At 35.8% G+C, this 27,170-nt stretch overlaps 1 protein-coding gene across 1 annotated transcript in view; it reads left to right on the top strand.

The window, feature by feature from the left end:
* LOC311588829 (contactin-6) overlaps window positions 1-27,170 on the top strand; it is a 324,841-nt gene that overhangs the window by 40,577 nt on the left and 257,094 nt on the right. Inside the window, exon 2 of the mRNA XM_084766812.1 lies at window positions 25,174-25,313. Within this exon, the coding sequence (XP_084622938.1) occupies window positions 25,259-25,313 (55 nt within the window). The 5' untranslated portion in view covers window positions 25,174-25,258. The remainder of the gene's footprint in view (window positions 1-25,173; window positions 25,314-27,170) is intronic.

Here is a 27,170-nt window from a genome sequence, read left to right as displayed (position 1 = left end):
GTGTCTTATATTGTCAACAGCAACAAGTGAGATTTTTGAATATTCTCCTTCCTTGTCAACCTTTGCATTGTTTTAGTTTTGATAACTCTAAGGAAGTGAGTGCTTGATTCTAATTTACATTTCCATTGTGAGTAATTTACATTGTCCCTAGTTACACTGAGCATCTTCTGTTTTCTCATTGAATACTTATTAGCTCTGCATTCAGGTCTCACTATTTGCATTACATTGCTGTTTCTTACTGCTACATTATAAGATATCTTTACACTGCAGTTATATATTTCCTATTGAGTGTATTACATTTCTTCTAGCCTCTGTTGAAGGTTATATTTTAATTTTTTATGACATTAAGATTATCTATTTTTTCTTTTATGGTTAGTAAATTCTTTTGTTCTGCCTAAGGAATCTTTGCCTATTCCAAGGTCATAAAATTCTTCCTCTGTTTTCTTCTAGAATTTTATAAATTTAGCTTTTATGTTCAGTTTATGACCCATTTAAAATTGATTTTGGTGTATAGTGTGACATTTTATCCAGGTTATATTACTTTTTTCTGGTGTTATTTTTGGAAGCATCATATATCTTCTTGAATTGTTTAGATTTATTAAAAATACAGAGAAAGTTTTATATAACCCCTTCCAATAATTTTATGGCAGAGTACATGAAACACTCTAGAGTTTACATGGAAACCAGGATGATTAATTTGAATAGATTTTATTTTATTTTTATTTTTAAGTTGAGCCTATCAGCACTTAGTATACAGTACTTAGTAGCATGTGCTGTTTTAATAGTGCAGTAGCTAAGTTAAAAAGACATGACACTGAACTGGGAAGATGGTAGATTCACTCCCCTTTGTTCTTTCTTGTGTGATGACTTTCTATCCTTCCGTGTCTTCATGTAATATAGATGTTTCTTTACTGTGATGCGGTATGATGCCACTGACTGTAAGTAGCGGTGAACATTTGGCATGATTCATATTCTGCTATTAATGTCTGATGAAATGCTAAAAGTAAGAATCCTATGGCTTTAAAGATGAACATCTTCTGAAATCACAGCTAGCCAAACAACAGACATGTTGTATATAATATGTCCTTGCCATGAACCTCTAGTTTTCAGATAAATACTGAAGGATAGCCATGTTTGGTATGTTTTGTCTTGAGCTGATAATATGGCTTCGTCCCACTCAAATAAAAGCAAGTTTGACACGACTTTAGATCAATGTCAAAACTGCCAATTCTCAATGTCCTCTTCTTGACTAATGGTTTCAGCTGATGCTTTTCTGCGAGTACTGTATAACAGTGCTGAGACAGTTGACAGAAACCATAAGTGGATACACACTCTGACCACCACCAACCCAACAACACCTACAACAATGCCAATAAATCCAAGGTCTTGTTGAGTGATTGAACCCACAGGAGCCTTGCTAACTTTTCTCTGCTCTGGAACACCTTTCTCTGTGGAAATTTCTCTCTGAACTCATTCCTATTAGTCTTGTCAACAATACTTGGCTGCAATTCGCTTGAGAAAGCTCTGGCACTTCTAAGACTCGGAGTTTTCTTTCTGTCAAGTTTCCCTCGGCTTCTTATCCTCCACAGGTGTGATCTATTTTCCTCTGATTAGAACATTGCTCCTCTACTGAACTGTAAAGGGTTACCTCCAAGTTTTACTTCTTACTACTCAGCTCTTAAGAGGCACTTCTTTCAAGTAGATTTTGTAAGCTTCCCTAAGCCAAGGATGGTGCTCTTCACCTTATTTCTCCTATACTGGCTCCATGCACAGCATGTAGTAAAACAAGCATTTATTTCAAGTGGTTGGTTCTGGCACCCAAGTGCAAACCCATCTGCTCACTACTGTATCTTCATGACCTGGGTCAGAGACAATCATAATACTTTTCTTAAACTTGTGAGCAAATGCAAGCAGAAATTAATGGAACAACCCGAGTTCCTCATTCTTAAATTACATGGAGCACTTAAGAAATCTGTTGGCTAGGATACATGGAATATGTGGATTTTAATGTTTGATTGGCCTACATTTCAGTTATGCTTACAAAACAGTGAGTCCTTTAAAATATTTATCATGTCTATATAAAAATTTATATTTATATCAGACATAGCTGACTTGAACAATATCTGAATTTTGGAAAGTGTTTAGGTTGTTGATCTATTATTTGTACAAGGGCTGAGGTACAAACCCAACGTTTGGCAGTGTGAATTTTTAGGCTTGACTGTTGAATATATTATCAGATGTTCAACCAAAGTTTGAAACTGGAATGTTGGGGCAAAAGAAAGCAGTTCAATTTAGACTTTTAAATTAGTAAGCTTGGAGCATAGTTTTCTGCAAATTGATGCTTTTCCTAGGCAGTGACCAATTTCAGGAGAAAGAAGAAGAGGAAAAAAAGCAAACTGCAATCTGCACACAGTCAAATGCCAGAGGCAATGTGAGTGCTGTGCAGGGTCAGACCAGGTCAGAATAAAAAGGACTACTAACCAGCCACCCATCTTGTCAAATGACATAGCAACTACTTATCACTTATTGCCCTTTACAAATATTAAAAAATAAATCACAGAGTCAGCAACCAAACACATGATTTCCCCATGGCTTTCCTGACTATAAAAGTTTTGAATGGAAATTGACTGTACTCAGAATTTTTGTAAATTGAAGCTTAAGTTTTCTCTTAATCGAATCATGATTTGTTGATTTGTCAACATCTAATGCTTTGAGATGGTGTCACCTTGGGAGCAAATCCTCCAGATGATTCCACATTGTAATACATTAAATATCCTTTGTCTTTGGGACATTATAGTTTTTAATTTGTTCTTATTTTTCCATGTGTTTTTAGTTTGCTTCTACAATTAATAGTACTCTCTGAATTGTAGTATTTCCTTCTACTCTTAACTTTATTCTGAAACTCATAGGACAATCACATTCCTTTCTGCCCTAGCATCTCCTCTATTATGTTCCCTAGTATATTTCATAGATCTTCTTTATCCATGTTTTTAAACATTTAAATTGATTATTTCTTTGGGGGGAACTTTTAGGGTTTTATTATTTTGTCTGGAGTCCTTCCAAGCCACTGTTTCCTCATTTGGAAAAATGGAGAGTGGTTAAGAAATGAATCCGTTCTTGATTGTTTCAAGCCAGTGTATAAACTTGTCCTGAATAATTGAAAGTTACGTATGCTTATAGGCATGAGTCTTTTTTCTTCAGGTCAAAATCAATCTGCTATGTGAGCTGAACCCACACTTTGCTTTACCATATAGGAGAAAAGCAAGCATACATGCAGTTAGGAGAGTTTACAGAGACTTCATCTTCTAAAGAAACTATAAGGAATGGCAGCCATGATCGGTATTTTATTACTCCATAGGTCACTGTCACATCATTCTTTTCATTTCCTTAGTTTTACTCACCAAGATCTGTATTTATTATGATTCTGCCTGTTTTCCTGCTATAACTACTTCCTTTGAATAAGAGTTACACAGCAGCAGGCTCCCCATCTCCCTTGACCACGTTTACATAGTAATGTGAATAAACATTCGTAGCCACAATTCAGCACTTGGGAAGTGGAATTTTTGGTACAGCAAACACCACATTTGTCATTTGAAGAAATTCCTGCACTGGGCCTGAAGAACAGGAGACTTTCTCAGGGATCATGTAAGCTCTACCTACAGAATTTCTTGCTATGTCTACACAACAGTCCCTTATAACAGCAATAAGAAACTTCCCACATAACGAAGCAATAGAAAAAAGAAGAAAGTGTCCTAAGCCTGGCATAAAGCCGTTATCTCAGCAGCCACAGGTAGAATTTGTAAGATCAAGAATTCCATGCCCGTCTTAAATATTTAAACATAGGTCTGGTCACCTGGAGAGTTAGTTAACATAATTCCCATGGATCCCGGCTGTTCTTATCTCCAGAGAATAAGAATAAATATGATATGTGAGGCTCTGTGAATCTGGGTACTGATCTCTTCTGATCATGTACATATATACGTATAATTTCCATAGTGTGTACTATGATGTACAAACATGAAAATTGTATAATCATTTTGCTCTGTAAAGTGTTTATTACTTATAAGCAAAATGGAAAATTTCAGGTTCCTGTCTTTCTTTATATAAAAAACAAGGAGTGAAAGGAGGATCTCTAAAAAGATATAGATTCAGATAGTAGAATAAGAAATTCACAATAACTGCAAACAAAGGAGAACAATTTGTATGTGTTTATACATAAGTTTTTACATGTTACTCATGTTTTAATATCAATACATAATTTCCATAGAAATTTCATCAAGTTTTAAAAGTCACATCAGTTTTCTTTTTTTAAACATCTTTTACTTTTTACTATACATTTATATTATTACACATATATACAATAAACTACCTATAGTAAGAAGAAGCGTGACACTATTAGGAATGATATAAATGTTACATTCTTAGTGTTTTGGCTATTTGTATTCAATTTCACAAATGACTTCATTTCTAAAATATATGAGTTAAACTATCAGTACTGATAACAGCTTTAAAACATATATATAAGCTCTCCACATAACTGTGGAGAATGTGCTGCCCACAAACTTCGGGATTTCCTTGTTTTTAATAGCTGAGTAGTATTCCATATTGTAAATGTGACACAGTTTCTTTATCCATTCTTCAACTGAGGGAAATTTAGGCTGTTTCCAGGTTCTGGTTATTATGAATAAGGCTGCTATGAACATGGTTGAGCATATGTCCTTGTTGTGTGCTGGAGCACTTTCTGGGTATATTCCAAGGAGTGGAATAGCTGCATCTTGAGGAAGCCCTATTCCCAGTTTTCTGAGAAAGCACCAGATAGATTTCCAAAGTGATTGTACAAGTTTGTATTCCCATGGGGAGGCCTGATGGCACTCAAAGAAAGAATAAACAGGCTACCAAGATGAGACTTGATAGCCTATGTTCATATAGTGGGGGAGGATGTCCCCCTCAGTATTAGACCTAGGAAATTGGAATAGGATGAAAGCAGGAGGGAGGGAGAAACAGGAGGATACAAGTGATGGAATAACAATTGAGTTGTAATCTGAATAAATTAATTAAATATAAAAGTAAAAAAACCTACAAAAAGTATATAGAGACAAAAAAAGAAATATATGTAAGCACGCTCTCAAAGATATCATACTTTATTTCCTTGAAATAGTGAGATTTAAATAACCAGAGGACATCATCTTTGGAGCCAATAAACTAATTCTGCATCTTATATACAAAAGTGATAGTTGATTAAGTTTCCCCGACTTCTAATCTCTTACTCTGATATCAAGAATTCCAGGCATTAAATATATTTTGTTGATTGAACTCTTCTGTGCTGGGAAAAGGCAATCGACGCTATAGCTGGAGGGCCTTTTCTATTTTTCTTCAAATGCTTTGAGCTTTCCATTAGGTTAATATAGTAGGTGAAGCCATATTCCCCGGTGTCTGAAGCAGCCATTGAGTTTTGTGTGGGTATGCATATACATTAAAAACAATTGTTCAAGGGAGCAAATTAGATCTGAAGAGAGACAGAAAACGTATTCTATACTCTCAAAATTGAGTAAGTAACTCTGTCGCGTCTTGATTTTTACAGAAGAGAATGGCCGTCTGTAATAATTATCCTAAATTGAGTATCTACTGGACAGCTTTATATAGTTGATTTGTTATAGTTACTCCAGAGAATTACCTTGGGCTAGTTTCATCCTGTTCTAGTTGGGTTTCTGTTACTGTTATAAGTACCATAACCAAAAGCAACTTGGAGGAGAGGAAGGTTTATTTGACTCATAAGGTTTTGGTCTATCATACTGAGAACCCAAGGCAGGAGTGCAATGCAGGAGCTTGAAGTGGGAACCACAGAAAAATAATGTGTCCTAGATTGCTTCTGTGTCTTGGTCACCTACCTGTTGTATATATCCTTGTCCCACAAGCCCAGGGACCACACTGCCCATAATCAGCTGTGCCTCTCCCAAATCAAAGATTAATTAAGAAAATGCCCCAACGACATGCCCATAATCCAGTCTTATGACATGAATTCCTCGTATGAGATCCCTTTTCACAGGTGACTCTAGTTTGTAGCAAGTGATAAGAACTCAACAGCATTAGCTCCCGTGCGCACGTCACACACACACACACACACACACACACACACACACACACATACTCTCTCTCTCTCTCTCTCCATTGCCATATATTAATGAAATAACAAAAAGTAAGTCTGGCCCCTTTAGCTCAGGATTGGAAATTGCTCTATTTTCTTTTATCACTGAGCAAACATTTAGCAAATACAAATTTCAACATTATCTGCACCATGAAGAAGCCTTTAAGGATTTACAACATACATACTTTGCTGTCTTGGTATTCACTTCTAAGGGCACCCTGAAATGACTAGAAACACTAGTGAAGATAAGATAGATTTCAGCCGACTTAGCTTGCCTATTCCATGGACCTAGATACAGATTCAGTGTCCTTTGTCATGAAATCAGTATACTTGGAATATTTAGGGGATTCATGCAGTCCAGTGTTCTTAGCCTGTGGGTCTCAATGCCATTGGAGGTTTATATCTGCTATCCTACGTATCAGGTATTAACATCACGATTCTTAACAATAGCAACATTACAGCTATGAATTTCTGACAAGATAATTTTATGGTTATGGGTTACCACAACACGAGGGACTGTATTAGGGTCACAGAGCTAGAAAGGCTGAGAATGACTGAGCTAATCAAACTATATTCTTGTCATAATTAATAAGGTAAAAATACAGTATTTAAACAAAGAATATTCCTAATGCCATATAGAAAACTAGGGACAGGACCTACCCGCAAATGTAGCTTTATAGTTCAATGATTACCATGAAGACTTCTTGACTAAAAGGAAAAATTAGCTAAGAACTAAAAACAAAGCTGCTTTCATAGCAAAAAGTCACTGAGCACCCATGGAATTACAAGCTACCTGGATACACACATTTACTAGTGAGCGCCATGCTCATATGAGCTCTTTGCTTCTAAAGTTTTTGATCAAATGAATAACACTAGAATTTTGAATTTCCCCTTTAGCAATCCAAATATGCGCACATTATAAGTGGAAAGAGATTTGAATTTTAATAATTCAAGCTTTTTATTAAGTTCTATGAGATTCTTTGGGTATCCAACTTTTCATTTCTTATCTAATCTTCATTTCAATTTTCAAATAAGTAGGTTATGTATTCAGTTGTTTATATACAATTTGGTATTTATGTAAATATATGTATGTAGGAAAGTGATTAGCATATATTTATAAAAGAATATTAGCATTGCTTTGTACCTAATAGTATTGTTAAGAACCACTTTGAAGAAAATGGATTTTCTTTAAATAAAAACCATATAATGTCATCAGTCCCTGGAGAGATTGGCAATGAGCTATTGTAAAGCTATAACTTTAGAGACTATGTACAGAACAATGTATTTGTGAAGGAGCTCAGCAAATGTCCCTAAAATTGTGTTCAATGCTTATGTTTCAGTTAACGTTCTGACTTCCCTCCTCCTCTGGGGTTTTGTACATTAAAACAAACTGTTACATCAAGTAAACCCTTCATTCTCTGACAGAAAAAGAAGCATGGGCCTCTCTGTCTGAACAAACGGTGCATGCAAAGCTATGTGTGGGTGCCAACACTTACAACCCTAGAACCGAGGAAGCTGAAGCAGGCCTTCTTCAGTCATGTCTTCCACGCCAGCCTTCCCTATATCGTGAGTTCTAGGTCAGAGAGCGGACTCACAATGACATAGAACCTGGACCTATGTTGTCTTGAAGTTATTATCAGGTTAAAAAAAAGAGCTTGAGCTACCTTTGTTTTTGTGACCTAATGCAAATAACGTTAACATGGTTATGTCACATTTTTCAATTGTGTACTTTTTAAAATTTCCTTTTAGATGCAATTAATGATCACATTCTCATCAATACTTTGAAAATGTACAAAATAAATAGGAAATCTCTTCTAGTATTCAAAGTTCTATAAATATGTATCACTTTGTTCCAGTAAGTTTGCAGTGATGGCATTTCCCAAAGGACAATTGGTAAGGATATGAGACAATTGAATTTACATGCAATGGTGTTGACAGATATTTTTCAGAACTATCAATAACAATTGATTTAATGTGTTAGGCTATTTTTGTGCAAAATATATTAAGCCTCAGATGATTCAGATAAACTATTTTTTTCTCTAAACTGCTTATAAAAGTCTTCATGAAGTAATACTCCATTGAGTATATGCAAATACAAATAGATATATTTCTCATTTATGTGTAATTATATGTAGTTTTTTATTCTCCTGTGTGTGGAGGTCAGACATCCATGTCTAGTGTTTTCAACAGTTACTCTTGCTATTTTTAGTTGGGAAAGTGTCATTCAATGAATTTGGAGGTCACCAACTGTCTAGACTGGCTGGGCAAGCTATAGTGATCTGCCTGTCTCTGCCTCCCCTGAACTGGGAGTACGGCCATATGCAGCTTCTTATCTGGGTCTGGTAATGCAAACTCAGGTCTTCAGCTTGCAAAGCAAGGACTTTACATACTGAGCCATCTTTCTTTCTCTTCTAGACATATGTTTTAAGTGCATAACTTAAAGATTGTTTCAAAATATATCTTCAGGATGTGGTCATTTTTATATTTATATCTTGTCTTTCTATATTGTTTTCAATTAATTTAAATACTATGGTGAAATGAATGTTTATCAAACTAGACGACTGATTAGCAACAATTAGTCTGGTCAACCAGCTTTGCCCAAGAACATTGCTTATATGGAGGTAGCTACTGGGTTTTGAAATCTATGTGTAAATTCTATGGCCAATATGGCAGATAGCTGCTAGTTTTAGAATTGCCCTTGGTCTCAGCAAATCTACTGCATTCCCCCATCTTGCTAGCACTCTCCATTGCAATTCTCAAGCCTAATAGTATGAAAACTTTTTATAACTCAGTGCAATTTTATAACCTTGGCATCATTCTTTCATGTATATGAAATAAAACAAAGTTACCCAACATTTTATACTTTCCAAAGCAGCCTTCAATCAATACTGTACTGAGGACTGATGAAAACGCCCCTTCCAAGCCTCTCTGAAAAATAACTGTTTCACTCTGCTCTGTCACTCAGTGATCCCCTGAGGGACTAAGAGCCACGGACCACACCACTACCCCCTGTGTGATCATAAACATGTGTGAGTTCATTCTCTAAGTACTAACCCCACCCCACCCCACTGCAGCCAGAGAACTTGCATTCAAATATTTGAGTCATAAACTATAAGGGAGAAGGAAGTTACATCCACAATGATGATGCTTCATAAATTAGCTCACACATGCCTGTATATGTAAAGCACATACACTAGCATATTTGTAGTTCAACCTTTGTTTTTGTGCTTCCACAAAAGAACTACCTCATTTTCCTTTAAGCTACCCTGTATCTTACTATCACAAATAGAGTTCATGTAGTAGCTAAGGAAATTAATCACTTAAAAAAATAGAAGTAATTATTTTATCTTCAGAAATTATTTGAATAGAAATAATAAAATAAAATGGAATAAAGAATATAAATGGAACTAAAAACTCTTTTCAGATGCAAACTTGGCCCCTTAAATTAAGAGGTCAAATGTGAGAATGTGACATGAAGTCCCCTCCTAATAAGGGTTGTACTGAACTCTCCGTTGTGACAGAACTTGCTGGCACTGTTGGTGCCATTGGTTTGCTCCTGCAAATGGTAATTCTGAGGGGCACGCTGAGCACTGTGATACGGCATCTAGAAATTAAACCTATGACCTAGAAATAGATGGGATGTTAATTGTCCATGAGTAGCCATGTGAAGTCATGTCTCGTGCCTTGTCCTGCCTTGGGATGCAGGGTACACAAAGGGAGGTTCCCAGTGATGCCAGCAGGCTTCCCAAGGAACAATTAGTGGTTCAGTGTCTAATTCAAAGGCTGGTTAGGGGATTGTTCTCCTTGAGTTAATGGGAGTATGAGTGTTCAATGAAGGGAGATTAGCCCCAGAAGACAGCGGAACACATTAAGCTTTTATTTTGATTTGAATTGGGAGTGAATAAAGTACTCAATGTTCGGAGAATGTTGTGAAGTTAACACGCAAGAATGAATGGAGACTGACGTCTCTGTGTAACAAGGGAGACTGCAGAAGTTAGTACCTGAGACCCTCTAGGGACAGAGCTGAGGCAGAGGTGGCCATTCATCATACTCTAGAGATTATGGGGTTTTTTAGTAAATGCTATATCAATGTAGTTAAATCTTTCCAGTGCCAATAAAAATGCCCTTTGCCTTTCTCTCCTCTATTACAAGTAATTGCTATTCATCTTGTTATGGATATCTTAAAAGTATTCACAGGGTATTTGGAGTGCCTGGAGGAGGAAAAGTTAGAAGGAAAGAGTAAAACTGTATATCATCGGCATTCATGAGAAAATTCACATTAGATATTTGAAAGGCAGGTCCCCAGTAGGCAATAGACAAATTGGGAATGATGTTGTGCCAAAAATACCACTCTGGCTGGGACCTCGGGGAGGGTATGTCAGGTAGAGTGAAGGAAAGTGATTTAGAAAGAAGAAATGTATGTGCTTTTCTATATGCATTTAATTTATTTGTATGCACACGTCCTCTGAGAAACTAGTATTCCCTAGGACTTGACAGGTGAGGTGAAAGTGAAGTTTCTGAATGACGCAGCTATGATTAGACTTCCACTCTAAAGTAGGAGTAGCATCTTGCAATGTGATCACTATGTTTCCAAATTCATATTTCATGCTTGTAACTGAGACATTATACACTGGCCAGGTGATGCAGGATATGGACCTTCTAGTGACAAAATGATGGATAGCCAAGTGTGACTTTACATACTGGAGCTTCATATACAGATACAAATCACTGTGGGAAATTACAGATCAGTTGATGATGTGCCAGACATGCGAGTTAAAGCATATCCATAGTTACACACTGCTTTGCAATGTAAACACATTCTGAGAAACATGTTATTCAGAGATTATACCATTGTGCAAGCATTATGGAGGTGTCTCATACAAAGACTATGATGAAGCTCAATAACTCTACATGGCTTGTTTGTTCAATCAAGAAGTTCAATAACTATAAGATATGTGAGGATATAAGGAGAAGTACAGTCTGGAATAATAATCAAATATGTAAAACAACACATGGAGCAGCAGTCATTTATTACCCCCATTAAGTATTGTTCATGATGGGATGCGTGCTACCCTTACTCAATGGGTAGCAGAGTAGTTTATTTACATGAGCATTTCCACAAACACATGGGTAACACAGTCAGCCATCATATTAATAGATGACAAAAACACCCAGACTTATAATTCTATAGGGCCCCTGTTGTAGAGGCAAATGGTCCTTTGACAGAGAAACATTTTGCAGTACACGGCTGAGTGTCTGTAGGGGTGAGGGGAGGGAGAGGGGGCTGTGGGTGTGGGTGTGGGTGCACAAGGATGACATCCTTACTTGATGAGTTTTCGTGTAAAGAGAGTTGTTCTATTCTCCCTTCACTTATTTTCCTATTAAAAACCAATTGGGTCATAGTTGCTTAGTAGCAGTTAGCCAAGGTTAAGTAACAGTATTTCTCTCTCTTTTTTTTAAATTTAAAATGAAAGTTTTTGAAATCTCCTTTCCTGAAGACTATGCTAAATTTTATTTAGAAAATAAAAAGAACAAAAGGCCAAATTATTACTACTTATGGAATGCTAGTTCTATAACATAAATGAAATAAAAGTAAGGTACTCAAACGGTAACATCTCATACTAAGTGACTCACTGAATCTGTGTAGCTCAATATACTATATGTATAAGAGAAATGCATGCAGAAGGTCATGACAAGCAACTATAAAATATGATGTGGAAAAATATACATACTATGAATATTCCATTTGTTACATTATTAAAGTTAACTTGATTAAATGAACATATAAATGTAAACCTTGATAGAATAAGATTCCTAACTCTGAGAAAGATCACACAATTAGAGAATACCAGAAAGAGGACCAAAAATCAGCTGAATCAGAAACATCTCCAATACTGCTTATTCCTTTATACTTCATGAGTTTGTATTTAATAACATAGATAATAACAGGCATTACTTATTAAACCCTCAATTCATTTGATACCACTTTAAGCACTTTCAATGGCAAAATTTAACCTCTCCTGGAGCTTTAGTGACTTATGACTGGTGAGGAAGCCAGGTGTCCCAACTAAGTAAGGAAAGTCTCCAAAGCCCTTACCTCTTATGAGGCAAAGACAGGGGATGTAGTGAAGCTACTGGGAGTTCTCAAGAGGGCCAAACAAAGTGATTCCCTCCACTCAGAACAGTCATTACTTGGTTCTACACTAATAAAATCCAGAGCAACAGAAATCAACCAACATAAATTTGTACAAATACTATGTTACTAAAACCACTAAATAGAATTATTAAAGGAATAAATTAGCATTGACAGCTTGACGAGGCCTCTTCTTCTTGAGATGGCCATGTAGCCAGAGTCACTAAATGCTGTTCCCTTCGCATTTCCTTCAGAATGAATTGGACAGTGTCAATATCTTGTTCCCAAGAGCTTTGGGTCATAGTGTGTTGTATGTGTTGCAAAGTGAACTGTATGAGTAAGTTGGTGGCTCTGCCAAATTTTAGGCTCTTTATACCCGCATGGAGCCACCTTCCTCCTCCCCAGAATGACTACTACACCACCACAGAAATTTGCTCCCACTCTTTGCTTCCACAACACCCCTTACTCTAGGGATTGATGGAAAGGCCATTTTAGAGCAAACTCTAATGTTGATCGTAGGTTACCTCTTTCCTTCCAAAGTTACTTCTCAGAATTTCCTTCCTATTCAATCAGCCCCCTGTTCTACAAACCCAACCAAAGCTTTTCTCAGAGTGACTCCAAGTCATTTGGGTAGCTGGCAACTTGACAGAATAGGAATTTACAGTGTTATTGTTGACAGGCAAACAACATTTTTCTTCTGAAACAATTCCTGTTTTGGTGAGGTCAGAGCTGCCAGGGTGCACACGACAGTGGACATGTTGGAATAGAAGGTAGAAGATTCAATTGTCTGGGGGCTGGTGAGCAGGAACTTTGGACAGCAGGAACAGGATGGAATTAATGCACATTTTCGTGCACGTGATCTGTGACTTACTTTTCTTTTCCTTTTTGTTTTCATGTAAGGAATAAAGTTTATATATTTGTTCTTAATGTTTCTGAAGATGCTAAGAAAGAAGGAAGAAAAGATGAAATAAAGAGACCTATGAAAGCTAACAGTTCTCCAGTATATAAAAACATGGAAGTGGCAGTGAGAAACTCCTCAAGAAAGGGACTATTTGGTTATATTTAATGTTCATTTTTTTATAATGTCTAATGTCATGCTACATCATTTAAGTCCCCAAACCATCTGTCTAGATGAGAGAAGCATGGGAGAATAGCAAAGTAGAAGGATCCAGAGGGTCCTAGAAACCTACAAGTAGAACATTATGATAGGCACCAGCCAAGGACCATACAGGTGGTAAACTTTAAACCCCTACCCAGATCTAGCCAATGGACAGAACACTCTCCACAGTAGAGTGGAGAGTGGGATATGACTTTTTCACATACTCTGGTGCCTCACCTTTGACCATGTCCCCTGGAGGGGGAGACCTGGTGGCACTCAGAGGAAGGACAGCAGGTTACCAAGAAGAGACTTGATACCCTATGAGCATATACAGGGGGAGGAAATCCCCCTCAAGAACAGTAATAGGGGAGGGGAATAAGGGGAAATTGGGAGGGAGGGAAGAATGGGAGGATACAAGGGATGGGATAACCATTGAGATGTAACAAGAATAAATTAATAAAGGAGAAAAAAATAGTTTTGCATCAGTTTAGGTTATTCACTATGAGGGAGTTTTTCATTAATATGAAGACCTATGTCTTCTTAAATTCCATAGAGTAAGCTTCGAGAAAAGTATCCAACCTGTCTAATTGGATATTGTATAAGTAATCACATGTTGGAGTTTGAGTGATATTGATCAATGATAGCTTTTCTATTTGCTAGTATGTGGGTTACAAAGCACCTCCCATTTTAGTCTCCTCATCTATAAAATTAAAATAATAATTGTAGGCACTGTTTAAAACTGTGACCATAAACAAAAAAATTCTATGCACATTTGGGAAGCTTCACTTTCTATAAACTGTATTATCATTCTTAATTTATTGTTTTAGCTTTGGTTCTTCATTAATTTTCTTCTTCTTAATGGATGATACAGCTCAGAAATGGCCAGTGTAATGTGTTCTGAGACAGGGCAGGAATCGTGAAAAATAAAATGGGCTGTCTGTTAGACTATAGGCAATTCTCCCAGTCTGTATGGACAGGAATGGTGTTGAAGAGACAGTCAATCCCCTGATTGATAATAAGTTCTCTGAGTCTAGTTATACAGGTTAGGCCACATCAGTTTGGATCAACCAATTGATGCTTGTTGTATGTTGTTTGAGCATATTTAGATTTAGTAATGATTAGCTAAGAAATATTTAAAATGAAGTCACTATATTCCCATTTGTGTGGAATTTTGAAAATTAAAACATATTTTGAATAGTATAACTCAATTATCTGTTAATGACTTCTGCTTAGAAGACTTTCAGCTTCCTGCTTTTATATAAATATAAATTGCTCCTGGTTTAGAAAGACTAATGGGGTCATCTAGTTCAAATTTCTGCTGGATTGGAAAGACTCTAACACATATCCCAGAAAGAGTGACAGCTGGCTACCCTTTTTATACTTCTTATCATTAATTTTACACTATATCTAGATACTTCACAGAAAGAACACTCCTTTTGTACTGTCATATGTATGTACTCACTCTATCCTTTTTGGAAATCTGAGTAGATGCTCTTCTTCCTGTTTTATTTATCATCATACTCAAATACATGGAGTCTGATTTCCTTTCTCTAAAAATCCCAGAGCTGCTAAGTATGTGTGTGTCTCAGAATGTCTAGGTTTCCCAGCTGGTTCACTTGACCACTGGCTAAACATCCCACTTGTTAAAATGCTCAGGGCTGCTATTAAGCTGAGATTTGCTGCTTTAAAGTATCCACCCTTTGGTCTCAGTTCTGCTCTCTTGAGACACAAATAATAAGTTTAATCCTTCTTCCACAAGACAGCACTTCAAATATTTGAAGATGGCTCTCCTCTGCTGCTAAGTTCTCACTTCCCCAGGCTAAACATACTCATTTCTTTTCACTGACCCTCATAACTCATGGCTCTAAGCCACTTCATCATCCCGGCTCTACCTCCCAGGAGAGTGTTTCAATTTGTCAAAGTTTTAAAGCATATGTTCAGAAGAGAGTACAAACCCCATACCTGATCACAAACCCATAGGTAAAAATGCCAATCTCTCCTTCTTTGTTCTGGCCACCATGCTTTCATTAGTGGACATAATGACATAGTTGTTATGTCAAAAGATAAGAAAACACGGAATATTGGCCTAACGCTCTGTGTCAATTTGAGGTTTTTACCTTTTAAACAATTTGCTTTTGAGATAAACCACAATCTCCAACATACTTGCCCTCTTAATAAGTTCAAATATAACAGTTTCTTAGGACTAACCACAAGATATACTAATACTTCACCTAATTTCCATCTAGATAAATTTTATTTATAGTTTTAGCATCTATACGTCTACTTTGTTTTAATTATATTTAATTTTTTAACTATGGAAAAGCAAAAAATGTAGAAAATTTCTCATGTAGTCTTTGTACTTTCTCTTAAACATATAAAAAGTGAAGTTATTTTTCTGATAGCTCTAATATTATTCCTAGCATAGATCTATTTATGCCTTCACCCAAGGAAAATAAATGTTCTGCACCCATACATCTTTTAATAGGATCTTACTAAAACTGTTCTTGTTTATTTCTTAATTGGAATTAATGAAGAAGCAAGAAAACTAAAAAGAAAAACATCTGTTTCCTCCTTTAGATGAAATCACATACAGGCAGATGCATATGCCTGTATACATGTGCATCTCTGTCATTTGTTTCAATGTAGATATTTTTTCTAATATTCAGTATTTCTTTCAATATAAAGTTCATCAAATATTGAATATGATTGGGCTTATCACTCGAAACCTCTAAGACCCATACTTAGTAGAGGGGTTGATATAATGCTCATCATGGATTAATTTTCCTTCTCATATATTTCATCAGTAATGATTTTACTAGAGCACTATCACTTCTCCTTGTACTGCTTGCTTTTGTTTAGCTTTCTTTCATGCAACAATGTCTCATATAGCACAAGGTGGCCATGAACTTGCTTTGCAGTTTATCTATACTTTTCAATATTCAATCCCTTATAAAGTGCCAGAATTATCAACTTCATGTCTTAGTGTTTAACAGCAACCTGTATAAAGTCATTTTAGCTACTAACCTTAGGAGACATTTCTTTTAAGAAGATAATATCAATTCATCGGACCAAATTGTGATCTGCATTGGGTCTTTCTTCATTGTGCTCGTTCTTCTGATACAGTACTCCCCCAACATGTAAGATCTGTCCACTCCTAAATATCAATCCATTTTGCAAATGCAGGACATGAAACAAAACTCTGTATAAACACCATCTACCCTCTCCTACATCTAAGATATCATTAGAACTATGACAAGCTTTGTTTTCTTTGGCTACATAGAACAATCTTAGACTTGTCAGTGTTTATTATCATCATTTTTTAATAAATTGACAACAAATGTTCTAATACTCCAAGTAATAGCAATATTGCTCACCTTTATTATTCTATCCTGGGTAAAGTTACTACCATGAACATTTCTATGAGAATTTCCCACTACTTTGCAGCTGTAAATGGAGACACACACAGAATTTGCACCTAAGTTTAGGGGACTAAGAAAAACATAAATTTGGGGAGAACCATGGTGATTTTAAGGCCTCAGGCTTAATCTTAATGCTAAGCTGAAACAATTGTTGCCCTCTGGGCTTCTATTTCTTCAGCTAAGCAGGTGAAACGTCTGCCCTTTGTATGTATATACTGATTTGCCCTTAAATTTAAAATTCATTGGAAGGATGGATGGATTTTCTGCAGTCCCAATGCCAATTTCCTCATACTGGCCACTTTCAGCAAGAATCCATGCCTCTAGGAACCACTCTGAGCTTCTGAGAGAGACTGTATTGATGGCTGAGTTAGCACTCTAGCTTTGTTTCTTTAATTTGAAAACAAACATAATTAACTAGGAGTCAGTGTAGCATTTGTAAAGCTGAAGCAGAGGGATCATAAGTTCAAAGCCACCTTGTGCTGCATCACAAGACCTCAGAAACAGAAAAACAAAACAAAACAAAAACGCTGAAAAGTAAAAATAAAATGAAATGTAGAGATCATTCTCCTTCTGTAAAAATGTATTTACATTTACTTTATATTGTTAACAACTTAGCATGTGGTCATACCTTCTCAAAAGGAAGGCATCCTCTATGACTGCATTAAACTTGCTGTATTATAGATATCTATTTATAAATCATTTATTGTGGTTGCCTATTGTGAGAACTTGGCATAACAATTATCATAAATGATAGCTTATATTCTGAAAACAAACAACACGATAGCATTATTTATCTTGCTACTTTTCCTGACTTGAAGGCATATAGAGTTTCCAAGTCTAATCCAGATTTTTTTTCAAATCATAAATGTTTCACTCAAATTTACTTTTGATTTAAGTTGGTAGTAAATAACTTCGTGAATGCCAAACTTGAAAGGCTGTTGTAAAAATTATTGAGTATCTTCTCATAGCTACTGGCCATACATGTTTATTACACTGAAATAAAACTGTAGAGCCACCTGGAGAAAGTGAAATGGGATTTTTAATTTATCTGATACAGTTAATTAACTGGTCAATTAAAAACAAAAGGGCAATTAGCACTGACCACAATCCAACTGAAAATGGATTTTGATCTCTCCTAGGAAATTCATTAATGTCAAACACTGTTTCTGTAGATAGCAAAAGAATATAAAGTCCATTTGTGGCCATGATTTCACAACAATGGGTTCTTGACAAACCCAAAGGGTACAAATGAGTCCTGCTTAGAGAAAGAAGTTGGTTGTTTAGAAGAAACAGCCCTCCTTTGGCCATTGTATTGCCTTAAATTTAGGGAGAGCAATAACCAAAGCAATTTAGTGGGAGTTCTTGTTTTGTTTTCTACCGCTTTTATGAGAAAAAATTCCAATAGTGTAACTGAGTAAAGAAAAAGACAGAATGTTTAACTGACCTGAAGATTCCCATATACGTTAAATCACAGAATTCTCTATCACGCAAGTCAATATTATCCAAATCTACCTAGAGAAATTAAGTAGCATTATATTAAGAGAGATGAACAATTTCTTTCATCTCTCCATGTCTTCTCATCATAAAATAAAATATTCTAGGTTATCTTAGATATTCCCTGCAGCTTGCTAAACATAGTAATTAAGTACTGACAATGGTTTACGAGCTCCTTTTAAAGGCTTACTTCAAACTGTGCGTATACACATCCACCCTGGCAGTTTAGTCAAGCAAATATCCGTAGTTCTCTGAGAAAACAAAAGGCCAGAAAAGCCCTCTTGTAAGAGATAAGGAATGGTACTGTCTCTCTAATGATGATGACTCTCATTGTCTCCCAGGCATGCTGGGTATACCAATTTTAATGATGGTAACAAATAGCACTCGATTCCCTAGGTCCTTATGTCAAGTCAATATTTAATGTTCATATTTATTTCTGGCTTACAAACAATTCATGGACTAATTGTTGGGTTTTAGAGACAAAGTGTTCTGTATTCTTTCTAAAACAACAGCAACAACAAATCCTGAGACACCTAAAGAAGCTTTTGTGATTGTCTGAGTTAAGTAAAATTTGCACGGGGTATCATCCACTTGTCAGGGCAACGATTTCTTAATTATTCACTCATACAACTTGGGGATCAGGTGTGGGTCTAGAACACATGCTTAGAAGAGGTCATGTAGAGTCAGGATTCAGCGTTGCTGAACATGCAGGACCCAGATTCTTTGTCTACATTACCTATGGCATTTTCCTTGAGATTGTCTATATAAAGTTAGATAAATGCAGTTCTGTAATTATTGTACTGAATGAGCTTCCCTGCTAAAGGTATTGCACAGTTTAAATTGTGTTAGTCCAACCACCCACAAAGAAATTTATCTAAGCTTCAAAGCCATAAAAGGTCAGACAGTCAAAACTATTTGCTTTGCAGGCCATATGGGCTCCTATTCCACTAGCCTTTGTTTACATAGATGATGCATACATAAATAGACACCGTGGGTTCAAGTGGGCTCAATTTGTACAGCAGGCTACCAGTTGTTGACCTGTGTTAGTGCTTATCTTAATATGTATTATGTAGTTTACATGTTGTTTTAACCAAATACCAGGCAAAAGTAACTTAAGGACAGAAAGCCTTAATTTGGTTTACATTCTAAGAGTATTGCCCAACTAAGGGAGAAAAGCCATAATGAAACTTTGCTTGGCAGCTGATCACATCACCTTGCCACATTGTATCACTGTCTCAGGTAGCAGAGAGAGGAATGTTGATTCTTTGCTATTTTTTTCCCCTTTTGATGCAGTCTAAGACCTGAGCACAAGAATCAGTAAAACTGATATTTAGGGTAGAGCTTACCTCCTCATATAAACTGATCATTAATTCTTCACAGACATGTCCAGAGGCTTGTCTCTTCAGTGATTCTAGATAGTGTTACCTTCAGAATCATTATAACCTACAGGAAGGTATTATAGTATAAATGAACATTTATACACAAACATATATACAAACATATACATAAATATTAAAGCATGCCTTTGCACTGTATAAATGTATATATGGTATTATGGGTATGCCCAGTGTACAAAATTCCATCTTTAACAAATGTTTTTGTCTTATCAAAAAATTGTAATATTCATACTAAGTTGGATGCTTAAAAGGTACAATCTACTGCATATGATTTTGAGAAAGGTTTGCCACCAAAACTATATGCATATTAGAATTTTTAATTATAAGAAATAATTTTAGACCTATGCATAGTATTTTCTTGAAGTGTTCGAAACACTGAAAAACTGACATTGAGCAATTCCATGAGAGAAAAATGTGAACACACATAGTCGTAGGGCCACATAGTTCATCTTGTAATAATAGAACAATAACCTTAGCAGTCAGGTTATGAACCAAGTCACCTACTTCTTTGATCCAAAATACCATTTAAAAGATTGCATGGCCTATAACCCTCACCTGCAATAGGATGCTGGTGACATGTTTATAAAACTTTTTAAAACTCTAGAATTTGTTGTAAGTTAAGTTTGTATTGTAACCTTTCTTTCTTTACTGCTTTGGCCTTAAGTAATCTCAAGGTCTTAGAAATGTGTGATTGCCTTTCAGGCCCCTGACCAGTATACATTTTATATAGTGAATATATCCATGTTAGTTTCTATGAGTAAATATATACCAGACTTTTGCTATCCAGATAGTTTTATCGAGCCAGAATATTTTCCTGATCCTTTAATGATCTTAACTTTTATAACCTTTACCTTTACAAAAGGCAATAGATACATAAATACTTAGTCTGACTTCCCACAACAAGAGCAACTAAAATACCTTTTGGGCTTTGCCCTTATTACCATATGCTGATAAGCAATCAGATGAGAAAGGACAGCATTTGCTATGAAATTATACACTGACTCTGAATCAAGCAACTCTTGAAGAGATAGAAAAAAATTTAAAGGTGATTTCTATGTCAAACTCTTCAGTTTTGAAACCCATGATTATAAATGAAGGACACACCCAGGGTGGCCTGCAGAAACTGATGCACCAACCAAGGGCGTTGCAAGTAAAGAACCTAGAACCCTTGATCAGATGTAGCCAATGGACAGCTCATTATACATGGAGAAGGGGAGGGGAGAGCCAGGGACTGCCTCTGACAGGAACTCTGATGCCTGCGATTTGATCACTGGACCTTGGCAGAGAGGCCCTGTGAGAACACAGAGGATGTAGATGCAGGCTATCCAGATGAGACCAGATAGGCTGTGGTCAGATGGTGGGGAAGGTGACCCTATCAGAGGTCTAGGGGAGGGAAATATTGCCAAAGAGGGAGGGAGGGTGGGACCCGGAAGATAACAGTAGGGGAATTATAATTGAGATGCAATGTAAATAAAATATTTTAATATATATATATATTACTAGAAAAGGGGGATCTAAATGTCCCAGATTATAGTTCATCCCTTCTTCAAGTGCCAGTGACATACCCTGCACATTCTCAGCAATGATTCTGCTTTCTCTTTTATTCAGTTATAAAGCACATGGCGATACATCCAAGTAGATCCTTCTAGAGTCTTTATGGAAGGCTGTTATAATTTGAAGATGAAGAGCAAAAATATTAGTGAAATGCAGCAGCCATAGACACCATATACACAAACAAGATTTGACAAAGTAATTGTGTTAGTGACTCCAGCATTTTAGATATTCATGAGAGAAGGCATGGTGGACTGTTTGCGGTTCTGTAATTGAAAGTTATTATTGTAGGTTTGTTAGGATGAAAGGAGAAATCTCTACAATGTTAGAAGCCTGAAAAGCAATCTGTTTCTCACAGCAGCAGATGCGAGATTATACTTTATACAAAGAAAACAGGAATCTGGAAGAATAGGAGGCAACACGCATTGCTTATACCCATGATACACCATGGAAGCCTTGTATGTTGAATGAGTTGACAGTTGAGGAAAGAAGGAGCTGCTTTGGGCTTCTAATCATTTGGAGATCTGGTTCTGCCACTTGAGCTTATATCCTTTATAACACAGTTCAAGACTAAGGAGAGCAATTAACATTGCATATTGCTCATGGAAATTCCGAAGACGGGCAATGTGAGCTTTTAGCCACAACTTTTGACTGGGTCATGGGAACATATGTGAGAAACCATTTTATATGATGTTAAGGGATTTAAGTACTAATAATGGAAATGTTGTGCTTTGGCTTTGGCTATTACTGATTTCAGTTTTGAGGTGTGTATGTTTCCCTTTACAAGGTACTGCAGCAAAGGAAACTGAATCCTGGAAGTAAGAGGCAGAGACAACACAACTCTATAAAGTGAGGGAGCATAAGCTCTGCTTCTCTAGAGACACCCACAGAGCTTTAATCATGAGAGGAGGACAAGAGAGTCTGGTAGAAGAAATAATGAATATACATGAAATCAGTGGACCATATAATTTATCTTGTAAACTGTGACTTTTGGGAGAAAGAAATACTATTAATAATTCTGTCATGACATTTGAGTACACAGATATTGTGCAGGGAAATATTGTTATGCTACTGGTGTGCAATTTTTAAGAAGTATGTAGAGTCTTGGAAGAAATTCATTGTAAATCTAACAATATCTTTCCTGTTAATAGATAAAGTATGTGTAGTGATTAGGGAATAGATTGTTTCATGGGTATGTTTTTTAAATAAGCATCTGGAAGGGGAAGATTCTAAATTTATATGATTTTGAATATTATTCCAAGGAATTTGAGAATGTGATGAAGAATGAATCAAAATTTTACAATACTGTCAGAATAGAATAAAATATGTTTTATACAAAAAAATTGATGTTAACTTTCTAGTGCGTAGAAAAAAATGGTTCAAGGGAAAAGGTTTAAATAGAGGTAAACTTTTCTTTATCTTCACGACTTCTAGTACAGGTTTAAAAATCAATCCTTATGGATCTCTAAAGGTAAATTTTAATTAATTGGCACAATTATACCATTTATTCTTATTATTTTATTTTATGGGGTAGTGAATATTTAAATTAATGCTTGGCCAAATATTTAAAAAAAAACCCTACATATCTCATATGTTTGAGCATTTATCCCCCTTTCTCACACCATTGTTGGTTTGAACTTTGGCTGAGCACTGTTTGTCTTTGAAAACTCAGCCTGTGTGTGCCTTGGCACTGTCCCCTTTTTCTTAAGCCCTGATATCTTTCTCCATTGGGACCTATGCTCTCTATTGGAGCCTGCCACTCTACAAACACCTTATAGGTCCAGTCTACCTGGTGATGTTCATGTATGCTGCAGGAATCACAGTCCATCTCACGATTGATTATCTTACTAAGAATGTACCTTGTGATTTTCTTTCTATTTCTGTTTGGTGTTTGGGTTGAGTTTGATTTTGCTGGTTTTTTTTTTTTTTTTTTTTTTTTTTTTTAGTTTTGTTTTGTTTCCCATTCTTAATTTTACTTGTACGGGCATATGTGGTTTATCTGAAAGTATACCTGTACAAAACCTCCATATAGTATCCACAGATGCCAGATGAGGGCAGGGCATCAGCGTTCCTGGGACTGCAGTTACTGATAGCTATGAGCTTCTATGAAGGAGCTGGCGAATTAACTCAGGTCAACTCGGGTCATCTGGAAGATCACTCAGTACTCACTATTGCTGAGCCATTTCTCCAAGCCTATTTGTTATTGTTGTTTCTTTGTTTTGGTTTTGGTTTTGGATCGGACTGTTGCTGTTTTTTAAAATATATTTTATTAACTTATTCATATTGCATCTCAATTGTTATCCCATCACTTGTATCCTCCCATTCCTCCTTCCCTCCCATTTTCCCCTTACTCCCCTCCCCTATGACTGTGACTGAGGGGGACCTCCTCCCCCTGTATATGCTCATAGGGTATCAAGTCTCTTCTTGGTAACCTGCTATCCTTCCTCTGAGTGCCACCAGGTCTCCCCCTCCAGGTTACATGGTCAAATATGGGGCACCAGAGTACGTGTGAAAGTCAGACCCCACTCTCCACTCAGCTGTGGAGAATGTTCTGTCCATTGGATAGATCTGGGTAGGGGTTTGAAGTTTACTGCATGTATTGTCCTTGGCTGGTGCCATAGTTTGAGCAGGACCCCTGGGCCCAGATCTGCCCATCGTAATGTTCTACTTGTAGGGTTCTAGGACCCTCTGGATCCTTCTATTTCCCCATTCTCCGTTGCTTCTCTCACCTAGAATCCATCCTATTGGAATTGTTGCTATTTTATGCAATGTCTCTCAAACCAAGATTTTAGATTCATTTAGATATTCATTCACACATGAATATGTAAATACATATTCAAATACATAATGGGAAATTAAATGGAAAGAGCTTGTGATATCATTATCAGCATCCTCACTCAGTGCTGTTTATTGAATTGAGCATAGTTTGTTTCTTTGATTTTCATCTCTGCTTTAAGTCCTGTATATACTTATCTTTATTTTTATAAAGTAGAATATAATCACAATTTTCAAAAGTATTTATACTTCTGCATATTTATATTTTGTTTCTCTTTATTTATTGACTGGTTTATTTTTAATTTGAAATAAATAGATGCAGAAATAAAGGCATTTTGAAATTTAAAACATCAGGAAATTTTCAAATTGGTTATTCATCAGTTTTATATATAACACCCAAACGCTTTCTAAAGTTATTAGAGCTTGAATACAGTGGTACTACACACAAAAGTTTCACTTGGAGTCCAATATTTTTATCAAAATAAAACAGGTGAGTTTATCCTAAGGTTATTTTAAATTTTTATGAGTTTATCAGTGTAATAAACTATTATTAGACTGTTTTTGTGAAGTAAAGGGCATGCTACCAGCTTCTCTTGGTTTCATTTATCTTGGAATAGCTAAAATGTCAAAATAAATTAGCGACAATTATGGTGTAATCCCTTGGGGAAAACACATCTCCTACCAGTGAGATAATACCACTAGAAATTGGTATTTTAATCAAATTTTATGATAATATTGATTTTTGTTCTGTTAACATTAATAAATGTAATGACTAATAATGAGTATCTTCTCAATATCTTTATAAAACTTTTAGAAAATCTATTGTTTCTATGAAACCTTTGTGTATACATATATACACATATATATGTATATATGGTGTGTGTGTGTGTGATGGAATATAATCATTGAAAGTTAAAATTACAGACTTAAAATCTAATTAATGAAAAATTTAATCCACATATTATGTATTGAATTGAGTATTATTTTAATTAATCAAAATATGGCCTGATATGTGTAAAACTCAGCAAAATATAACTATTGTAAAATATAGTAATTTCTGTTACTTTATTTTGATAATATCTTAAAAATAAATTTATTTAATGTTTATCATTTGGGATACATATTAAGATACTCATGTTTGTCAATTTTGTTTCCTTCAGATAGATTGCTAACATCCTGACTAGAAGATAAAATCTTCTTTCCTGCTGATTGCATGGGAGAAATTTTTGACCTTAGAACGTGGAGATGAGGTTGCTATGGAAACTGGTAATTCTGCTGCCACTCATAAACTCTTGTGCAGGTAAAGTGTTCTATTATTATGAGTTTAGATTGATAAATACATTGATGCTATATATCTTCCTTTAGATGAAACAACCCTGAAAATGCACAAGGCATTTGTTATTTGAATGACTAAGTGAAAAAGTTGTGAGGATAACCTTTACTTCAAATACAAAGTTTAATACTTTTAAAAAAATACATAAAATGACTCTTGATACAGTGTTATTAAATTTATGAATTTTCAAATATGATATTTAGTAAACTGTGATTAAGTGATTTATCATTTGTAGATTCATTTTAGTGAATTTATTTAAATCGAAATCTTCATGTATCTAAAATGAAAAATAATGGAAAATGTTCTTGGAAAATTGGAAAAAAATCTTCTAGTTTGTTTCTTCTTCCTCAATAACCAAAAAAGGATGACAGACATGTTCATCTACTCAATCTAATGACAATCATATCTGTTTTTGAAATAAATTTTTCTTGTAATAAATCACCTTAAATAAAAGGTTTTACATTACCTGAAATATGAAATAACCATATGCTTGCATGATACTTCTGTGGGATTTTGTTTAGGATATGCTTAACAAGCCTATGCTTTGGGTTTTGCCCTGATGCACTGTATCTATGGAAAGCTAGACTTGTCTGAGACAGAACTCCTCCAAGGCAGGCTCAGTCAAGGTAGCTATGTTGATTTGCCTTGGATACACATGGTCTTTCATCTGCTTGTGGATCAGAGTTTTTCACATGGTGGTTTCTTGGGGTCTCAAAAAAAAATCCCAAGAACACAGTCTCATGATACCAGGGATTGGAGTCCAGATAGAGTCAATTCTGTGGCATTTCTTTGATGACCACAAGTTACTCAATTAGCCTAGTTTTAAAGGGTATAGAATTATCTTCAACTCTTGATAAGGACCTTTAAGGATTTACTTAAAGGGACCTGGAATTGTAATGGGAATATTAGCAGCTGGAAAATAAATAGTTATCCATAATCTGTTCAGAGAAGCTAATTATTCTGTCGGTGTTGTTTAAGCTGAATTTAGTTTTATTTGATATGTGTGAGTGTTTTGCTTTCCCGGTACATGAGGAAGCCAAAAGAGGATGTCAGGTACTCTGGAACTGGAGTATACTTGTGAGCCACCACTTAAGTATGGGGAGCTGCACCCAGATCTTCCATAAGAATAGCAAACACTCTTTACTGCTGAACCATCTCTCAGGCCAACGCTGCCTTAACTGCCAAGCTTACCTGGCTATGCTGTGCCTTAGCTTTGGCACTGACTTGGTCACGGAGCTATCAGAAAAGCCCTTGACCACCTTCATGCTGACTCTGAGTTTCCCTGCTTGTGTAATGATAGCTACTATCTATATCTTACAAAATTGTAACAGTTCGGTAATAACATCATAATTGCAAATAAACCTTATCTATGTACCACCAATACCAAGCTATGAAGAGCTAAAATATGTGCAAGCTAACCTGAAGAATCAGAAACCTTACAAATGTATTCTCATTGTCAGCAAATCCGACATCTCCTACCACAGCGATGTTTATTCAGAGTGATCACATTGTTTTGGCTTATGTCACTTCTACTTCTCTATGAGAAAAAAAATGAAGTTAAATAATAATGTGGCTTTCATACAATATATTAAGAGGAGACAGGAATGTCATCAAGATGCCCCCAAATTACCAATGTTCAAAGAACTCTATTCCTACTTTAAGTTTTAGCTTCCTGTCAAAATTCTACATTAACATTCTGCCCTTTAAATGTGTCTATTGAATTAGCATAGGCTCTCTTTTAGACCTTTTGTGCTAAACTAAAATAAACCCATTGTTCTCAGAACACATATCAAATATGAGACATACTCTGTCTCTTCTATTAGC

This window comes from Acomys minous (assembly GCF_964271855.1).
Source record: "Acomys minous genome assembly, chromosome: 17".
Classification (NCBI taxonomy): Eukaryota; Metazoa; Chordata; class Mammalia; order Rodentia; family Muridae; genus Acomys; species Acomys minous.
Note: the sequence above shows the minus strand (reverse complement) of the source record. Positions and strands in the feature narration are given on the sequence as shown.